Source organism: Bolinopsis microptera, chromosome 10 (genome assembly GCF_026151205.1).
Source record: "Bolinopsis microptera isolate Bmic1 chromosome 10, MBARI_Bmic_1.0, whole genome shotgun sequence".
Lineage (NCBI taxonomy): Eukaryota > Metazoa > Ctenophora > Tentaculata > Lobata > Bolinopsidae > Bolinopsis > Bolinopsis microptera.
This window is the reverse complement of record NC_087081.1, coordinates 12954199-12971840: the sequence shown is the minus strand read 5'-3', so window position 1 is coordinate 12971840 and position 17642 is coordinate 12954199. Positions and strand designations below refer to the sequence as shown.

The 17642-nt window shown below is 38.1% G+C and overlaps 1 protein-coding gene across 2 annotated transcripts in view; it reads right to left on the bottom strand.

Moving 5' to 3' along the window:
• Positions 1 to 17642, bottom strand: part of LOC134821853 (calpain-5-like) — a 62526-nt gene that overhangs the window by 22762 nt on the left and 22122 nt on the right. For both annotated transcript variants that reach the window (XM_063832668.1, XM_063832667.1), the window contains exons 6-7: positions 17233 to 17325; positions 12669 to 12775 (exon numbers count right to left, since the gene is read on the bottom strand). In XM_063832668.1, the coding sequence (XP_063688738.1) occupies positions 12669 to 12775; positions 17233 to 17325 (200 nt within the window). The remainder of the gene's footprint in view (positions 1 to 12668; positions 12776 to 17232; positions 17326 to 17642) is intronic.

Genomic DNA, 17642 nt, shown 5'->3' with positions numbered 1-17642 from the left:
TCTGGTCTCTTTTCTTCCATGGCCACCTTCAAAGCTTGGATTGTAAGGTGGGGGCTCAATGAATCATATAAAGCTTTGTAATCAAATGTGAATGCTTTAATGTTGCTTTTGAGTTCTGTGTCCAGGGTATTGTTGATGTTGTCGAGCCAAACTAAGGCGTCTCTATTATCAATAAGAAGGTCTTCGCAAAAATCCCTTTCTAGTTGACGTAGGTATTTATCAGCTAGGAAGACATCCGGTCGTCTGCTGGCTCCTTCGTGGAGGGCGGTAATGAGTCTAGCTGGTGGTTTTGCCCCTGGTATGAGGTCTTCTTTTTTCAGCTTATGGATTTTAAAAGCAGGGTAGAAATACGGCTGTCCAGGGCGATAGTGTGGGAGGGTACTGGGGCGGTTTGTTGGTCCAGTTTGGTCTGCTCTGGTGTTGTCAGAAACACCCATCACTTCTTTCGCATCCCTTGCTAATATCAGTCCTTCTTCTTTTCCCTGTACCCAGTGCTTGAAGAGTTTCTCATACAGCTGTTGGGTAGGGTCACAGTCCAACTTTTCATATAGTTCCTGATTTTCCAGTTTCTCCAGTGTCCGTTGCTTGATGAGGTCAGGGTCGATAATAAGGGTTGCACCACCCTTGTCTGCCTTAGTGATAGCTATTGTCCCATCTTTAATGTGCTGTTCCAACTATTTGAGTCCTTTTATCTCAGAAGAGGTATCTTTATTTCCACCCTTTTGTGGCAAAAAAGCGATTTATAAATCTTTATTCCACTGGGAAGTATGAATAGGGTTATCTTTTGGGGATGCTTTTTGAACTTATTTGAAATTTTTTAATAAAGTTGTAGTTAATAATTTATTAATTTTGGTGGTAAGATATTTATATTTTTCCATATAGTGATTTGATACTTTGTAGACATGTGTGATGATGTTATGTCATTCATAATTTGTACTTTACTTCACTTTACTTTTATATGGTTCTAATAATTCATTCAGACATGAAGTTTTGCTTTTCAAATTTAGTCGTTCAAGCTGCCTGAGTTCAGGAAGTTTGCCAAATGGGCCCAGATATTCTTGTCACCTTTACCCTGGGATGAGAGAATAACTTTTTTTACTCTTGATTTGAATACACCATGAGTGATTGGCTCCTTTTTGAGGGAATATTCACTCATAATTTTGGTAAAGAGCTACTAATCAATCGATATCCAGTGCTTCTATTTCATCTGGAGCACTTCTTCGTTTTCCATGATGTCCACGTAGAGCAATGATTGTGGTTCATAAGAGATCAAAGCAGATCCTCTTCCTTAGAAAGTGATGGTATCTGAATATCTCATTCCGGATTTTGTAGACATTTTTTCTGCAAGTCTTTTTGTAAGAACTTGGGCTTCCGTCCCCATACCACAAGTTGTAGATAAAACCACTGGTGCAAACGTACCTCTCTTGATCTCCAACACTTGGGCGTTAAACGCAGTCTTCTTTCGTTTCTCATGGCTCTTGTACATGTTGGCTATAGTGTTCAAAGCTTGATTAGAGGGTGCAGGGGCATGGAAGACCCTAATATCAAAAAATGCTCTCTTACGGGCTCAAAACACTTCTAGCACTAACATCTAAGCGTGCTACTTCTGCTGTGTTTGCACCTGGTGGTAACTTGACTGGCAACAACGGTGGTTCCACACATACATCTCTGCATCCCGCATTCTGCATCAGTTCAGCTATGACATCTCTGAGGGAATTGTGTCTCAGGTTTACATAACCACCTTTCTTGCATACTTGCAGATGAGATGATTGATAGTATTGGTTTCTCCACAGACACACTTTCTTGAAGTATCCTTGATTTTTAGATTATATCTTTGGCCAAAGCATCATTAAATTCCTTTTTGTTGAATGAGTATCCATAAGACTGCAGTGGGAGTGATGTTAACCAGCAACTTGCCCCCTTTTCTGTTGCAAGATCAAGCTGAAGCTTCTGTATCTGGTTAAGCTCTGGTAGAACTTCCTCACGTTTCTGCTTGTAGAACTGCTGTCTTCTTCTCGAAATTTCAGCTTTTACTTCAACAGCCTTCTGATGATTCTCTGTATGTTCTGATACTTGATTTAAGATTGCATCAGTAAGATTCTCTGTGGCAAAGAGTGAGTATTCATACTTAAGATCAGCTGTCTGGCTCAGATCGTATATACTCAGGCCCACATCTCTGCAGGGTAAGGCAAAGATCTTCTGTGTTATATCAGGGCAATTAAATATTCGGTCTAATACTGCTGGAATAAAGGTGACTCCTACTTTCCATCTGTTGCTTATGTCTGGAGTTGTGCGACAGACATAGTTCCACCGCTTAGAAAGTCCATGGATGTACCTAGCATATGCTAGTTGAGGCTCCCTCTTAGCAATGTTGGAGATGTCGTCATCTTTTCCTATGGCTATACCCGTTGATGACACATTTTGGACTAGTGGCATGAGAGAGCAGGAATACTTGGCCATTGCACTATTGTCCCTGCACTATAATTGTCCCCTTGTGTAACACCCTCTTCACTTAAGATCTCCTCGTCTGTCCTTGCTATTACCAGTCTTGCAGGTTCTCGATATATGTTTATGATGTATGGAGCTAGCTCAGGGCAGGTGTACTGAATATTATGAAGGGCACCCGTTAAGAGATCATGAATCTTGTAGAGGCTCCTTCACTCTTCAGGTCACTTCAAGTTCATGTAAACTTTATATTTATTTATTTATGATATAAGTGAAGCTGTAAACCATTTGAAATTGAAATTGCAATATCAGATGTATCAAGTTTTGACGATGTGGCAGAGCCAGAAAATATATTAATATAAATGTACAGTTTTTTTCTTAAACTTAGAACTTCGCTTTACTAACCGAGTCAAGAATCTTCAAGTTGTTAAAAATGGGCTTTGTATGCTCTTTTACCACCACAACCACCACCACCACCACAAACTGGTACAATAATGATTGATTTTGAGAAAGCGGTCATGAATGCGATTCAGAACAGTTTGCCAGGGTGGGAGATTAGCAATTGCTACTTCCATCTCTGTCAAGCTGTTCAGAGGAACATTTCGAAGAAGTTTAAAGTTTTATATTATTCTGATAAGAAGTTTGCTAGAGCCGCAAGGCTGGTTGTGTTTCTCGCCTTTGTCCCGGTTGCTGTATCTCCAGAGGTTCCTAGTTGTCGGGGATATGTCATGATTGGTTCCTAGTTGTCGGAGTTGATTAGATTTCCCAAGCTTGCATGTTTACTAACCGAGTCAAGAATCTTCAAGTTGTTAAAAATGGGCTTTGTATGCTCTTTTACCACCACAACCACCACCACCACCACCAAGATTAGCCGTGAGCCCCAAACGGTAGATCGGCCTCCACGTGGCTTGGGTTGGGTGGTTTTTTAATGAATGAACTATAGGGTCCCAAAAAGCATAGACAGTCTAACCTAATCGTGATATCGTGATATGGTTTATCTAATGAACTCCTAAATTAGATCCAGTGTTAGCTGAATCTATAAATCCAGTGTTAGCTGAATCTATAAATTTTTTGGGACGCTATATTTCTATGTTTAAATACTAGCGAACGATGCCATATAATACAGTCAAACCTCAATTCACCGTGGTTTTGAGTAAATGAATAAAAGTGCCAAATTGGGGATTCTGTTAAATTGGGGCCTGGTTAATGGAGGTTTGATTGTATATTATACTATAATACCAACGTTATAGAACTGTACTGAACCGAATCGGTTTATGACCTTATTAATTATTTTATAATTTCTCAAATAGTGTAGTGTAGTGTAGTGTAGTGTAGTGTAGTGTAGTGTAGTGTAGTGTAGTGTAGTGTAGTGTAGTGTAGTGTAGTGTAGTGTAGTGTAGTGTAGTGTAGTGTAGTGTAGTGTAGTGTAGTGTAGTGTAGTGTAGTGTAGTGTAGTGTAGTGTAGTGTAGTGTAGTGTAGTGTAGTGTAGTGTAGTGTAGTGTAGTGTAGTGTAGTGTAGTGGAGTGGAGTGGAGTGGAGTGGAGTGTAGTGTAGTGTAGTGTAGTGTAGTGTAGTGTAGTGTAGTGTAGTGTAGTGTAGTGTGATACAATGTTGGACAACAAGATAGCGTGTAATATCGAAGCTTATATATGTTCCTAGATGCCAAGCCGATATGGCCGATATAGGTACTCTTTTGGATATTCTATACATTAAATCCTTGATATACCGTGCTTGACAGGGGAAACGATAAATGTACTATTTACTTAAGTTTGCCTATGAACACGGCACACTGCACTGCATGATGAGATCATGAAAGTGGTATATCGAGGTACATATATTGTATGGCATATTCAATTGTTATATAATATATTGCTATATCCATGAATCAATTCAACCATATTGACAATTGTTAACAGTTGCAAAAGATAACCAATTACTTATAACTTAGCATGAGCGGAGAATGACTATAACCGGAAGAATACCACGTGGTGGGATGAACGACCACAACAATAACGAATAACACAGCTTATATGATCAGTCCAATATAATAACAGCAAATTTGGCCGATTTTTGAGTATTTGAGCCGTAGAATCTATGGCAGATTTTTGTTTATTAACATTGCATTATCTTCTTTGCCGTGTTAATAAAGGTTTGGTTATAATCTTTTAACTTCAGGTGGAAAATAAAAGTTGCATTAAATGTAAATTAGTTGTATAAAAGTATAAATTGAACAATCGCTGTTAATAAGTGGCATGGTTAGTGTTTGAGATTCAGCTTAGTTCGAGGAATGAAATTACAGTAATAGTGCACATAATATATATCATAGAGAGGACTTTAACGGTTATATTATGGCTTTAATATTATCTTTTTTCACAGGAGTGTGGCATCCATTTAAGCCAGGAGGAAAAAGACTTGGTGACCGCACATTCGGAGCTTGAAAATACCAGCATTGGTCTTACGTTTCAATCCAAGATTGTTGAGGCATCATTGATCCAGTATTACAAAGAGGTAACCGTGCGATAACCGTGTAATCCACATTTATCGGATTTCTCTTAATTTCTTGACATATATTTTCGAGTTGTTAAATGTTGATTGTTGTATCTGTGGTCCAGGTCAATTATAAAAAATATAGTTTCAATATAATTACGTATGGTTAATGTTTTCAGGATCTTGAGATAGCAGATTTAAGACGCCATTATACCCTGGTGCGAACCGACGTCAGAAGTCGAAGACAGTAGTAGCACTTTGCAAACAGTGTTTTTTTAAAAGATTTCGAGAAGCCAGTTTTGTAATAATCAGCAAGCGGCTGTGGAACTATTTGACTATTTTAAGTATTCATTTTAATTTAAGTAATTTAAATGGTACTCTACGTTCAAATCACCGATCTAAATTGTGATTTGGTTATCTTTAACCTTTGAGTGTGTTATTAAATCTACTATTAATTAATTTAAAATTGGTACTCCTAAAAAATCAATCCACTTTTAATATATAACGCAAACTAAATTCCTTTTAGCAGGGTTGGATTTTGAAATATATGTGTAATGTTCATGGAGGGCCAAGCGTGAGTTAGATACATAATTGGTACAATTATGGAGCATCGCGGCTCTAGGCAGCTCTGTTAAAACTAGATCAAAACCGACATTACGGCACGTATTGGCCTTACACAGAGGTATAATGAGACCTGAAGTGAGGTCAATACGTGCCGTAATGTCGGTTTTGATCTAAATTTAATCCAAATTCGTATCGTTTCACTTATCCTTTCAAAGTTTCAACAGAGTTGCCTAGAGCCGTGTTGCTCCCAAATCGTACCAATTATGTTATTTTTGACATATAGTCTGCAGCGCACCCAAAATGCACGGAGAAGTGTGTTTGTTTTGATATTCTGTTAAATACTATTTATGATTTATTTTGTCTTAATAATGAAGGTGTTGTTCATTCTAATCTAAGTTTAAAGGTGCTGTTATATCAAAAGTAAAATTGGTCAAATTAAATAGAATATATTTAAAAAAATATATATATATTGCGCTGATGTACCGTTTATTCGGGTAGTGAATGAACGATAACGCTCATGAAATTTATTGGGATCATAGAGTATGGCTGATGGTAACTAGTGTTATAGTTATCTCCCGATTAGCCGTGCTTGTCGGGGAAAGGGAGATGCATGCATGGTCTAATGTGAATTTCATGCGGTAAAAAACCACTGCGTATGATAAATCGGGAGGCACGGTAAATAGGTAGCAGAGATGACTCGTGACCGCAACATTAAACATATAAGGAATTTGCCATTTATAAATGTAATTTGCACTATTATAGTGCACTGCACGGGACCCCTCAGTTTCAGTTCCTTGTTTCACAGACCGTTCAGCAAGGACATTCACTGAGTTTATCGGGTTAATAAGCACTTTCCAAAATCTATAGTGCAAAATATATTTATAGCCATATTCCCACGTGTTATATGGCAATTTCTGATGCAGAATATGTAAAAGCGGTTAATATGGAACGCGCATACGTTTTAAAATCATTAACGTGGCGCAGCACGTACGTACATATAGGTGAGCCATCTCGGCCACGCGCAAAACAAAATCATTTTCATTTTCAAATTTGAAAATGGTTTTTTTTGCGCGTGGCCGAGATGGCTCACCTATATAAACGTGCGTGCAAATCGTTTGCAAAATAAAAATCGTTTTCAAAATCAAAACCGTTTTCAAAATCAAAAACGTTTTCAAAATCAAAATCAATATCGTTTTCAAAATCAAAATAGATACCGTTTTCAAAATCAAAATCAATATCGTTTTCAAAATCAAAATCAATATCGTTTTTAAAATCAAAATCGATATCGTTTTTAAAGTCAAAATCAATATCGTTTTCAAAATGAAAATCAAAATTGAAATCAAAATCAAAATTTAAATCAAAATCAAAATCAAAATCGAAATCAAAACCGTTTTCAAAATGAAAATTGTTTTTAATTTCAATATGAAAATCGTTTTTTATTTAAATTTTAAAATAATTTTAGAAATCAAATTTAAAATCGTTTTTATTTTGTGATTTGTGAATTGTATAATTAAGTTTTAAATTACAAATTTTCAGTGAAAATTTAGGTGAGCCATCTCGGCCGCCATAGAAGTGGACGGTTACGATGTTTCATATCACGTGGTGCGCTTTCGTGTCACGTGGTATAGACTCGGCGTATGCTATTGGTGGCACCTGGTACGCACGTGACGCGCCCACGTGATCGCGCGTCTAACTGTTCTACTATTATCGAGTTCTAATCAGCAGTATCATTGATTATTGTAAGTCGGAGAATTGAATGATAAACATCAGTTACGACTGAAAAGCGGGCCGGGTTTATACAAATTTCCGGGGCGGGATGATATCACCTTGAGATGTTTATCTAACAGCGGGCCGGGCTGAGTGATAATATGATCCCGCGTCGAAATCCCGGAGATATTTATAAGTAAATGAAGCTGCAAGCTCTTAGCCTATAGGGCAGATTAATATCCTGCACGCTACAACGGAAGACTGTATGATTATCACACCTATAATTGTAGAATTATTGATTTTGTATATTCCAACAGACCCCCTGCAGTAGCGAGACGAAATAAATTGTAATCTGGTAGATTTAATACTATAACTCTATAATAAATGATGAAATCGCTATCATCTTGTGAAGAATAGACATGGTAAGCCAAGGAGGTTGTGATGTCTGATAGCTATCCTGACCAGTGACCAGGTAAATATGATAATATTGTTGACACTTTGTGAAATATTCATTTGGTTACTGAATACTTCAGTCACCACGATCGAATAGCCCAATTACCTAACGGTCATAGCTGGTAGAGAAAACAAATGCCGACTGCCTTTTTTAAGCCTTGGACGATTTTAAAATGCTTCAACAGACAGATTAGTGCGCATAATTGCCAATTTCAGCACAGAAATACTCTTAATATTCAAGTACTTAATAACTTAAGTGGATAAATAAATCAAAGGCTTAGGACCACAGTGGCTTAACCGTAAGCGATGGCATGTAAATTCAGGATTACATGGCGGAAATAATCCGAGCATAAGTCATAACTGAATTCAACCAGGATTTTAATTGTCACAAATGGTTACAAACGGTCACGAATGGATACAAATGGATACAAATGGATACAAACGGTTTAAACTTAACGTCAATCGCATTTAATCGTAAGGTTTAACAAACGAAATCTATCCAACTTGTTCATCATTCAAAAAAAGCGTAGATGTCGCAAAGAAATATTACAAAAGCTGAAATTTCATTCGCTGGTACCCAATGAAAGTCTACTCGTGCCATCACCACTTAAAATTCCAATCATTCCAATTGATCCATTAGAATAAAATATAGATCGCCCTGTGGTACTGATGTGCCATCTCGATCACAATATCTTCTCGGTCAACTCAGCCGAATGATCGGAAACGTGTGGGCTAAATAAGGAGGGCCCTGGCCAAAGATCAAAAATCTTCTTACCCCTTCAGTTCATCTACATTGTAGCGTACTGTAAACTATCATAAGCGAATGCAACACCATGAGGGCTGCACCAATTGGTTTCCAGGTAAGGTTTCTTTTCGTTTTTTTTTTCAGGTAAGGTGATAATCACGTTTCAGGTAGTGACAGTCAACACGACTGAGGGCCATTATTTTAGGATTATTCTAAAGTTCAAGGAAGAACTACGGAACAAAACAAACTCGCCATGCAAGGTTTACAAGGTTTACAAGGTTTACAAGATTTACAAGGTTTACAAGGTTTACAAGGTTTACAAGGTTTACAAGGTTTACAAATACAAATCTACATCTTACTATATATAAAGCGAGACGATATATATATATCTGTGCCATTTTACTGACACCACGGCATCAACTTTAACGCGACTTTCCGCATAAACCGTAAAAGATATACAACTGGAACTTTTTTGGCTGGGTCAAATGCTTTGATGGCCTTCAAATCAGCATGAAAAAATAAAAAATTGGCCAAGGAATAATGATTTGAGAGCCGAAAATTTGGACCCCCAAGTGGTGTCAAAAACGCCAATTAAATAGGTAATAATTATTTTAGTATTTTGAGTCTTGACACCGTTTAGGGTTATATTATACGGGTTCCTGCTAGTGATTGTAATGTATAGACAGCTCATAGAAAGTGAAACAGTCCGACAGTGTACCAGATCTCAAATACAACCTGATACAATAATTGTAGGCGCCATCATAATAATGCGTCAAATCACACACACACACACACACACACACACACATGACACACACCAGGGATTGAACCAGAAACACCAAGTGTCACTTAATTTCTTACCACAATATCTCATCGCACCTTACAATACAGTAATACACGCCTTAATAATACTCCTTGATAATACTGTTCGTGGTCTACCAACCTATATTCTTATATTAGTGCAGCGTGTTGATGCTTAAATATTGGAGTCCAATGTTTGGACTTTTGGACAACCAAGGAAATCTGTAGTAGTTGTACAATGTACAGCAAGATGACGATCAGACCTCGATAACCTAGGAAATCATAATGACTTGAGCTCCAGGACCTGCACTGTGACATAAAGGCAAACATAGTTTAACAAGCAGACAAGTACTCCAGAGAAAAGCAATTGTCAGCACTCGCTGACACCTCTTTATAAGGAGTTAAAGGGAGAAAAACATACCGAATAGGTTGCAACAATATGTACATGCGCACTTGTCTGTTACGTATGTAACAAGTATGAGTCTGTAAGTGTAACATGGTTACCAAGACGTGTCACTAAGCAATTCACACACCTCCGTTAAGGTACCTATTACCACGTGCAAATAACAGCGTCATGGCAACGAACCAATATGAATCGAGGTGTGATTACGACGTTGCATGTACCACAACAACGCTTGACACTAATCTGAATATGTTGAAACAGTTATAAGGCAGGAGGATTAGCAGTGGTGTCGTACGAGCAGGTGATTAGGGACAATAACCTAGATGTTTACATAATTTAACTAAATGGGTACACAATCGTCCTGTACAATTGCACTGTGCGTGTGGGTTAGGATCATGCAGCAAGATGACTGAATACATTGGAGAGTACACTTCATGCTATTAGAGTATGTATTAGGTTTCACGAGATTTAAGTCAAAATGTTCAAAATATCTAACTAGGTCTTAGTGCTTAAGTAAGTTACAAACAAAATGTCTAAGTTAATGCAAAATTACCCATGTTGAACTCTAAGTACTTAAGTAAGTAACAAATAATCACCTGATTCGGAGTCAATAAGCGATGAAACTGAATACTAAGCACAATATAACAACCCGTAACAAGCTAACTAGGCTATAAATTAAAACACTCTAAATCCCAGCTGCTAGACGCTGTTATTAAGTTATAAGACGCGGTGTAACACTTCTTGATTTACATATGTCAGACTGCTTGGTATACATACGTTAGATCAGACGCGGTTCTGAACTTTACCGGCAGCATGAACCATACGTTAGACCAGACGCGGTTCTGAACTTTACCGGCAGCATGAACCATACGTTAGATCAGACGCGGTTCTGAACTTTACCGGCAGCATGAACCATACGTTAGATCAGACGCGGTTCTGAACTTTACCGGCAGCATGAACCATACGTTAGATCAGACTCGGTTCTGAACTTTACCGGCAGCATGAACCATACGTTAGATCAGACGCGGTTCTGAACTTTACCGCCAGCATGAACCATATGTTAGACCAGACGCGGTTCTGAACTTTACCGGCAGCATGAACCATACGTTAGATCAGACGCGGTTCTGAACTTAACCGCCAGCATGAACCATACGTTAGATCAGACGCGGTTCTGAACTTTACCGGCAGCATGAACCATACGTTAGATCAGACGCGGTTCTGAACTTTACCGGCAGCATGAACCATACGTTAGATCAGACTCGGTTCCCTAGCGTGAACCGAACATTTGTTATATTTAAAATTCGGCCATAGCGGATTTTCAGACACTTGGTATACTTATGGTTCTGGAGTTCCGACAAAAGTATCACAGCATATAAACCGCCGAAAGTTCACAAAGGTATAGAAAATGGACATGCAGTTTTGAGGCTCCGACAAAACTTACTCCCAGATACACTTATCAAATTATAAACGGCCGAAAGTTCACACCCAGATGGTGATTGGCATAAAGTTCACTAAGAGTAAGAGACAAAGGGTAAAGGAAATACTCTGACTAAAGCAGTTTCCTTCAACTATACTGTCTGACTGTCTAAAGGAAAGTAACTAATAAACTGACACTAATACTGCTTAAGTACAGTTAACACTAGTGTAACACTACAATATAGGTACTGGACATATTAGAAGAAGTTATGGTTATCATAGCCTATAAGCCACCCTAAGTAACAAGTTTACAGGGGTATAATAACACACAAACTACAAAAAGTTGACACTTCAATATAATACTGCTCCCATACCCACAATACAGAGAGAGAGAGAGAGAGAGAGGGAGAGAGAGAGAGAGTCGGGGTGAAAATAACTACAAAAGAAAGACCCACAATATAACCAAACACTACAATACTGGCCTTAGACCTATCACAGCCTATAAACAGTAGGTAACAAGTTCACAAGAGTATAATGCAGATAACACTGCAAATAAGTTAACACACGTCATTATGCTCCCCCAGACCCACAGTACGTTGCTGCTAGAACCCCCCCCCCCCCCCCCCAACAGAGAGAGAGAGAGAGAGAGAGAGAGAGAGAGAGTCGGGGTGAAAATAACTACAAAAGAAAAACCCACACTTATACCGCTCCCTAGGCCCTTATTACTGATATCAGTCCACATTAGTATAACACTACAATATAAGAATAAACTACAAAACACTGGCCCCAGACCAACTGCAGGTCCCACTAGACCCACAATACTGGAGGTCCCATTAGACCCACAATACTGGAGGTCCCACTAGACCCACAATACTGGAGGTCCCATTAGACCCACAATACTGGAGGTCCCATTAGACCCACAATACTGGAGGTCCCACTAGACCCACAATACTGGAGGTCCCATTAGACCCACATAACTGGAGGTCCCATTAGACCCACAATACTGGAGGTCCCACTAGACCCACAATACTGCAGGTCCCACTAGACCAACAATACTGCAGGTCCCATTAGACCCACAATACTGGAGGTCTCATTAGACCCACAATACTGGAGGTCTCATTAGACCCACAATACTGGAGGTCTCATTAGACCCACAATACTGGAGGTCTCATTAGACCCACAATACTGCAGGTCCCATTAGACCCACAATACTGGAGGTCCCATTAGACCCAAAATACTGGAGGTCTCATTAGACCCACAATACTGGAGGTCTCATTAGACCCACAATACTGGAGGTCTCATTAGACCCACAATACTGCAGGTCTCATTAGACCCACAATACTGCAGGTCTCATTAGACCCACAATACTGGAGGTCCCACTAGACCCACAATACTGCAGGTCTCATTAGACCCACAATACTGCAGGTCTCATTAGACCCACAATACTGGAGGTCCCACTAGACCCACAATACTGGAGGTCTCATTAGACCCACAATACTGCAGGTCTCATTAGACACACAATACTGGAGGTCCCACTAGACCCACAATACTGGAGGTCTCATTAGACACACAATACTGGAGGTCTCACTAGACTCACGCTAGTACTCTAGTATAACACTACAAACTACTAGCCACACTAGACTCACATGTTCCTAAAGGGAATGTAACAGAGGGAGGATATGTCGGGGGGAAAGGAACGGTCGTTGAAGGGCCGTCTTTTAGAGTCACATTCGTCCAGCAGCTCGTAGAAATCCTGCAATGTTTATAGCCGATACAAGTCGTGTATACAATATGAGAATATATAATATACCAGCCAGCTCGCCCTACTGACTATACTAGGGGTTACATTTATGTGTGTTGTTATGTAGGGACAGGGACGTATTATCAGGTGCTTGGCCTATTTATGTACAGGGGACCTATCATGCTAGGGACCTTATCAATGGTAAGGTCCCCCGTGTACATAAGTTATCAGGCTAGGGATCGTCCTGTTATAATGAGGAACCTGGGTTATAAGTGGTCACCTGTCTTTGGTAGATATAGCACTGACTAGCACTGTGTATCTTAATTGTCTTGTTATAGATAGTAAGCATATCACCTGTCCTTGGAATCACCTGTCCTTGGTATCACCTGTCCTTGGTATCACCTGTCCTTGTAATCTTATTGATCGTGATTGGTGTACTTTGTCAATTGTTGGCCCTTTTTTGGACGGTTTAAATTGTGAGCTGGATATGTTATGGATGGTCATAATAATGAGCAAAAAAGTGCAGATTACTCAGACAATGGCTGCCCACGGATTTACTTTTGGCAATTTTTTAAGAATTTAATATCTTCGAAAAAAAATGTTGGTACAATTAATCTAATTTAACAGCAATTTCAACGAATTATGAAGTACTAAATGGACTAAACAAATCCAACGCTGATAAAATGAACAGTAACGAACCCCAGTGCTGTGCTTAAGATAAGTCCACTATTGCAGAGTCATTATATAATTACAAAGCAGCTACAAGGCTTGCTAGTATTATAAAGATGAGATACAACGACAAAACCTATATTGTTGCAGCTGGAACATTTTATCAATTCTCTCACGCATAAAAGCAAAAATTTTCCAGCTTCAGACTGGGCGTATTATAGAAATATAGATCCCATACAATGATTGGATCTACTGTATAGACTTCTATCAAGGAGCTGGGAGCATCTGCAGTCTAAACTGAGCAGGGAACAGTCATTATGAGGAATTATAGAGGGCAAATTGCTCAGATAACGGCTGATTATAAAACTATAGACGAGTTTTATCTGCCCTGGCAAAGGCCCAGATGTTTTTAATAAGGAATTAATAAATTGTGAAGTTGGTTACATGACGTGATAGAGTTACAGTCAGCATGTTTTGGTCTACAGCATTATTAATATGGCTATTGTTTCAAAGATGCAGGGAAAGTATGCACAGTACATTGGCTAGTATTGGTTTTGAATCATCTGGTTTATCATTCAGTCATTTTAACACCGTTATAACTTTATAAGAGCTTTATAAGAGCTTTAATGATCACAACCTTGGAGGTAGCGAATAAATTCGAGGCGATATTATTAACTATATAAAGTATATATAAGTATATAGTATACATGTATGTATTGTATATATATATATCATACTCATCTTATCGAAGAGGCTAGACTCTTAACGATATATAAAATTAGCTTCAAGTTTGAATTACGTTTTTGGACAATGAAGATATGAGGAACTTAGTGGCTATACTATTTAGCTAACTAAAAATTCAACATTGATGAATAAAAGTGCTGAAAATAAACTTACGATTTATAAAAACTTCAGAATAAAAATACGGATTAAGCGCTCAACGAGTCATATATTTGAAAACTGATCTTCCGTAATTAAAAAGTGCTGAAAATTACTCTGTGACATATAAAAACTTCAACAAAATTACTAACTAGCCGCTCAAGAAGTCCTATATAAAAGAGATCGCACGAGATTCGACTCACATTCACGCAGCAAACAATGCCATTACTTGAGCTCAATTTACACAGTTACATAATAGCATTACTATAATAGGTCGGAGTAGAAACGTGAGATGATTTTAATTGCCACATACAACTATGTGTGCTTACTAAAATTGGTAGTCAATTATATAGCATGTTGCAAGCCAACCATTATAGCATTATCACATGAAGTAAATTGCAGTTATAATCAATAGATCAATGATGATAGTCAATTGTTCGCACATATTAAGATATTTCATATTAGCCTGTAGTGCCTGCAGTGCCAGTTACAATTCGCATACAGCGCAATTGTAATAGTAAATTTTGCTTTGTTAAATATATAGATCTTGCTTTCTTGCTGAATCAGTGCAAATTGCAGTTATCATAAACAAATCATCACGGAAAGAAGTCCTAGCAAGCTGCTGAGATTAATATTTCCGCGATGATTTGTTTATGATAATTGCGGTTTGTATCTACATGAGATCCATTCATTTATGATTTTTACAGTGCCTAACTTTGATTCATACATCTTCCAGTAGCAAGCAGATGATTTATATCCTTGTCATAATATTGTAATAATTATGTGACAAATAGATTCGTTGAAGTTGATGTATCGCAGTGATTATTATTTTTTAAATTTTAGATTCGTCGTAGGCACGCCTATTTTCTATTTAACACTTATTCACATTAGTTAAGAATTCTAAAATGGCTATAATATGTACTGCTGCCAGCGTATTGAATACAAATTTCCAAATAATTTTTAAACACTCATACTGGGCCTAGCCTGTCAGATAATAATCAAATTATAAAGTTTGCTTGTTACATTTTATGCCTGCTTGTTAGATTTTAATATTTAAGAGAGACAAATCAATGTCTAGATTCTGTGTTATTATCTAAAATAGGGACCTACGAGGTGTGGATTCTGTTGGGGATCAGAAATCTACGATATATTTGTTTTGACACGTGATGGTTACTCAAGGTTTTGATTGATCTATTATACATGTATTTATACTAAAACATGATTGCTGATTGGGTATTCATCTCAGTTATGTTCCAGGAAAAATATGGTTGACCTCCCACCAAAATCTAAAGCTAAATATGTACTACAAATATAAAAATTATGTAGTTAAAAAAATAAATCAACTGAAAGATTATCTTACCTGATCGTTAAAAGCCAGATTAGAAAACTCAAATGGCTCACAATAGTCCCTCATCACAGCCGTCAAATTATCCCCAAAAACAGCCACTTTAAAAACTGTACTCTTAAAACAACGACTGGTTACACTAGGTATGACTATCTGTCAAGTAGTCTACAACTAAACTCCTATTATCAGAGAGTCATAGCTCCCAGTGGCTGTGAAGTTATAAACTTATAAAACAAGGACTGGTTATTACGCCGCAACTATGACACGTACAAACATACTATTATTAACAGTTAAGTTTACAGGGCAAACAGCGTGGTAAAGGCTGGCTATTCGTCAAACCGGGCTAATAACTAATTTATTAATCAGCAGGTAGAGGAACATGTTTTAACATTGTGTAGCTGTTTTGAATGTATCATTTTACCGCACTCATCAAATAAACCACAGGACCTTAATTTCGATCAACTTATTCCTCGATCATGCTTGCTGTTTTCAATAAAACTTTAAATTAATTGCTTGATTGAAGCTCTTTTCCTGGCAATATTAACTTCATATCATTTGATCACGTGACAAACCAGTGACGTCATCACCACCGCACGCTTATTAAGTTTTCCTTTAGCTCATTACCGGTTGGTTAGCAACAAGACTCTACCATTCGTTGCTAGGCTACTATAATTCTCCTGATATAGACTGCACTGCAGAGCTTGTAGGCGTGGGTGCTGGTGTTTGTTCAGCCAACTCGGAAATTTGAGCAAATTCAGTAAACTTAAATATCAGGTCGGAGTTAAATGGTTCAAATACGTTTATCAAAGCCGACAGATTTCGTATAAAAGTTGCAAATTTTAAGGCATGTTTTGACAGCAACTTGCACATCTAACTGTTACAAAAGTACCTTCCAAATAATGAAGCGATAAATCAGGAATTTTGGTAATTGCTGAAAAATAAAGTAGTCGAAATCATAGTTGCAGGAACCAGTGGTATAGTAGAAAACCCGCGATGGGGTGGCATGATCCTCAATCTAGTAGTAAAACCTAATAACCTAAGAACCTAAGAACCTAGTCCTTAGTCAACATAGTAATAGAACAAGACTTGCCAAATTACGATCCCCAATTAAAGTATCTTGTGATCTTTAAAGTGAAGAGGTTTTGCCGGATCTCACGAATCTCCTTTATAAACTTCTTCATCTCCCGGACACTATAAGTAAGAGTATAAGGACACTTACAAGGCTATAGACGGTGGTAATAGCGGTGAAGTGGTGAAGTGACGCAACATTTCGTGCACGTGATACAAACACTGAGGTATGATTGGTAAATGTACTTATACAAGCTGATTGGGTAATCACTGTCTCGTGTTAAAACGACCTTTGACCTCCCGGTTACCCCTAGCCTGTCTATTTCTAAAAGGACGACCATGACGGTAGCTGCTAATGTTAGACTGTTATAAGAAGGCTTAGATACTTTCAAGAAGGCTGTACTACAAACAGTTTGTGGATTTCTTCTCATCATGCTGGGTATTTAATGAGAAGAAGGCAGACTCCTGAAACTTAAAGAAATAAAAACACAATAATAAGGTCTCTAACCTGTTGGTTGAACTTGAGGTAAGCTATTCCTCCAGGTCGATCAGATCTCCTGCTGTCACGGAACGCTCTATAATGTCTTCCGTACATCTGGGGCTAAAAAGAAATGGTTGAAAGAGCTAAAAATAGAATCGATACGGAGAATGCGACTAACAGAAAGATTAGAAAACTATTGTTAATTCGAGGTAGTAACAATGAGCACACTATATTTTGCTTTAGTCGATCATGTGACTTGAAACCTAAATGTGTGAGTTACTTGAAACCCAAATGTGTGAGTTATGCGCAGATAATAGACACCTTGACACACGCTGCAACCCCTTTTGATCGCGCCGGAGAGAGGTATACAACGTGTAGCAATAGACACCTTATTTTTGAAAAAGCAAAAAAACTGTTCTGTTTTCTAGACGTTAATT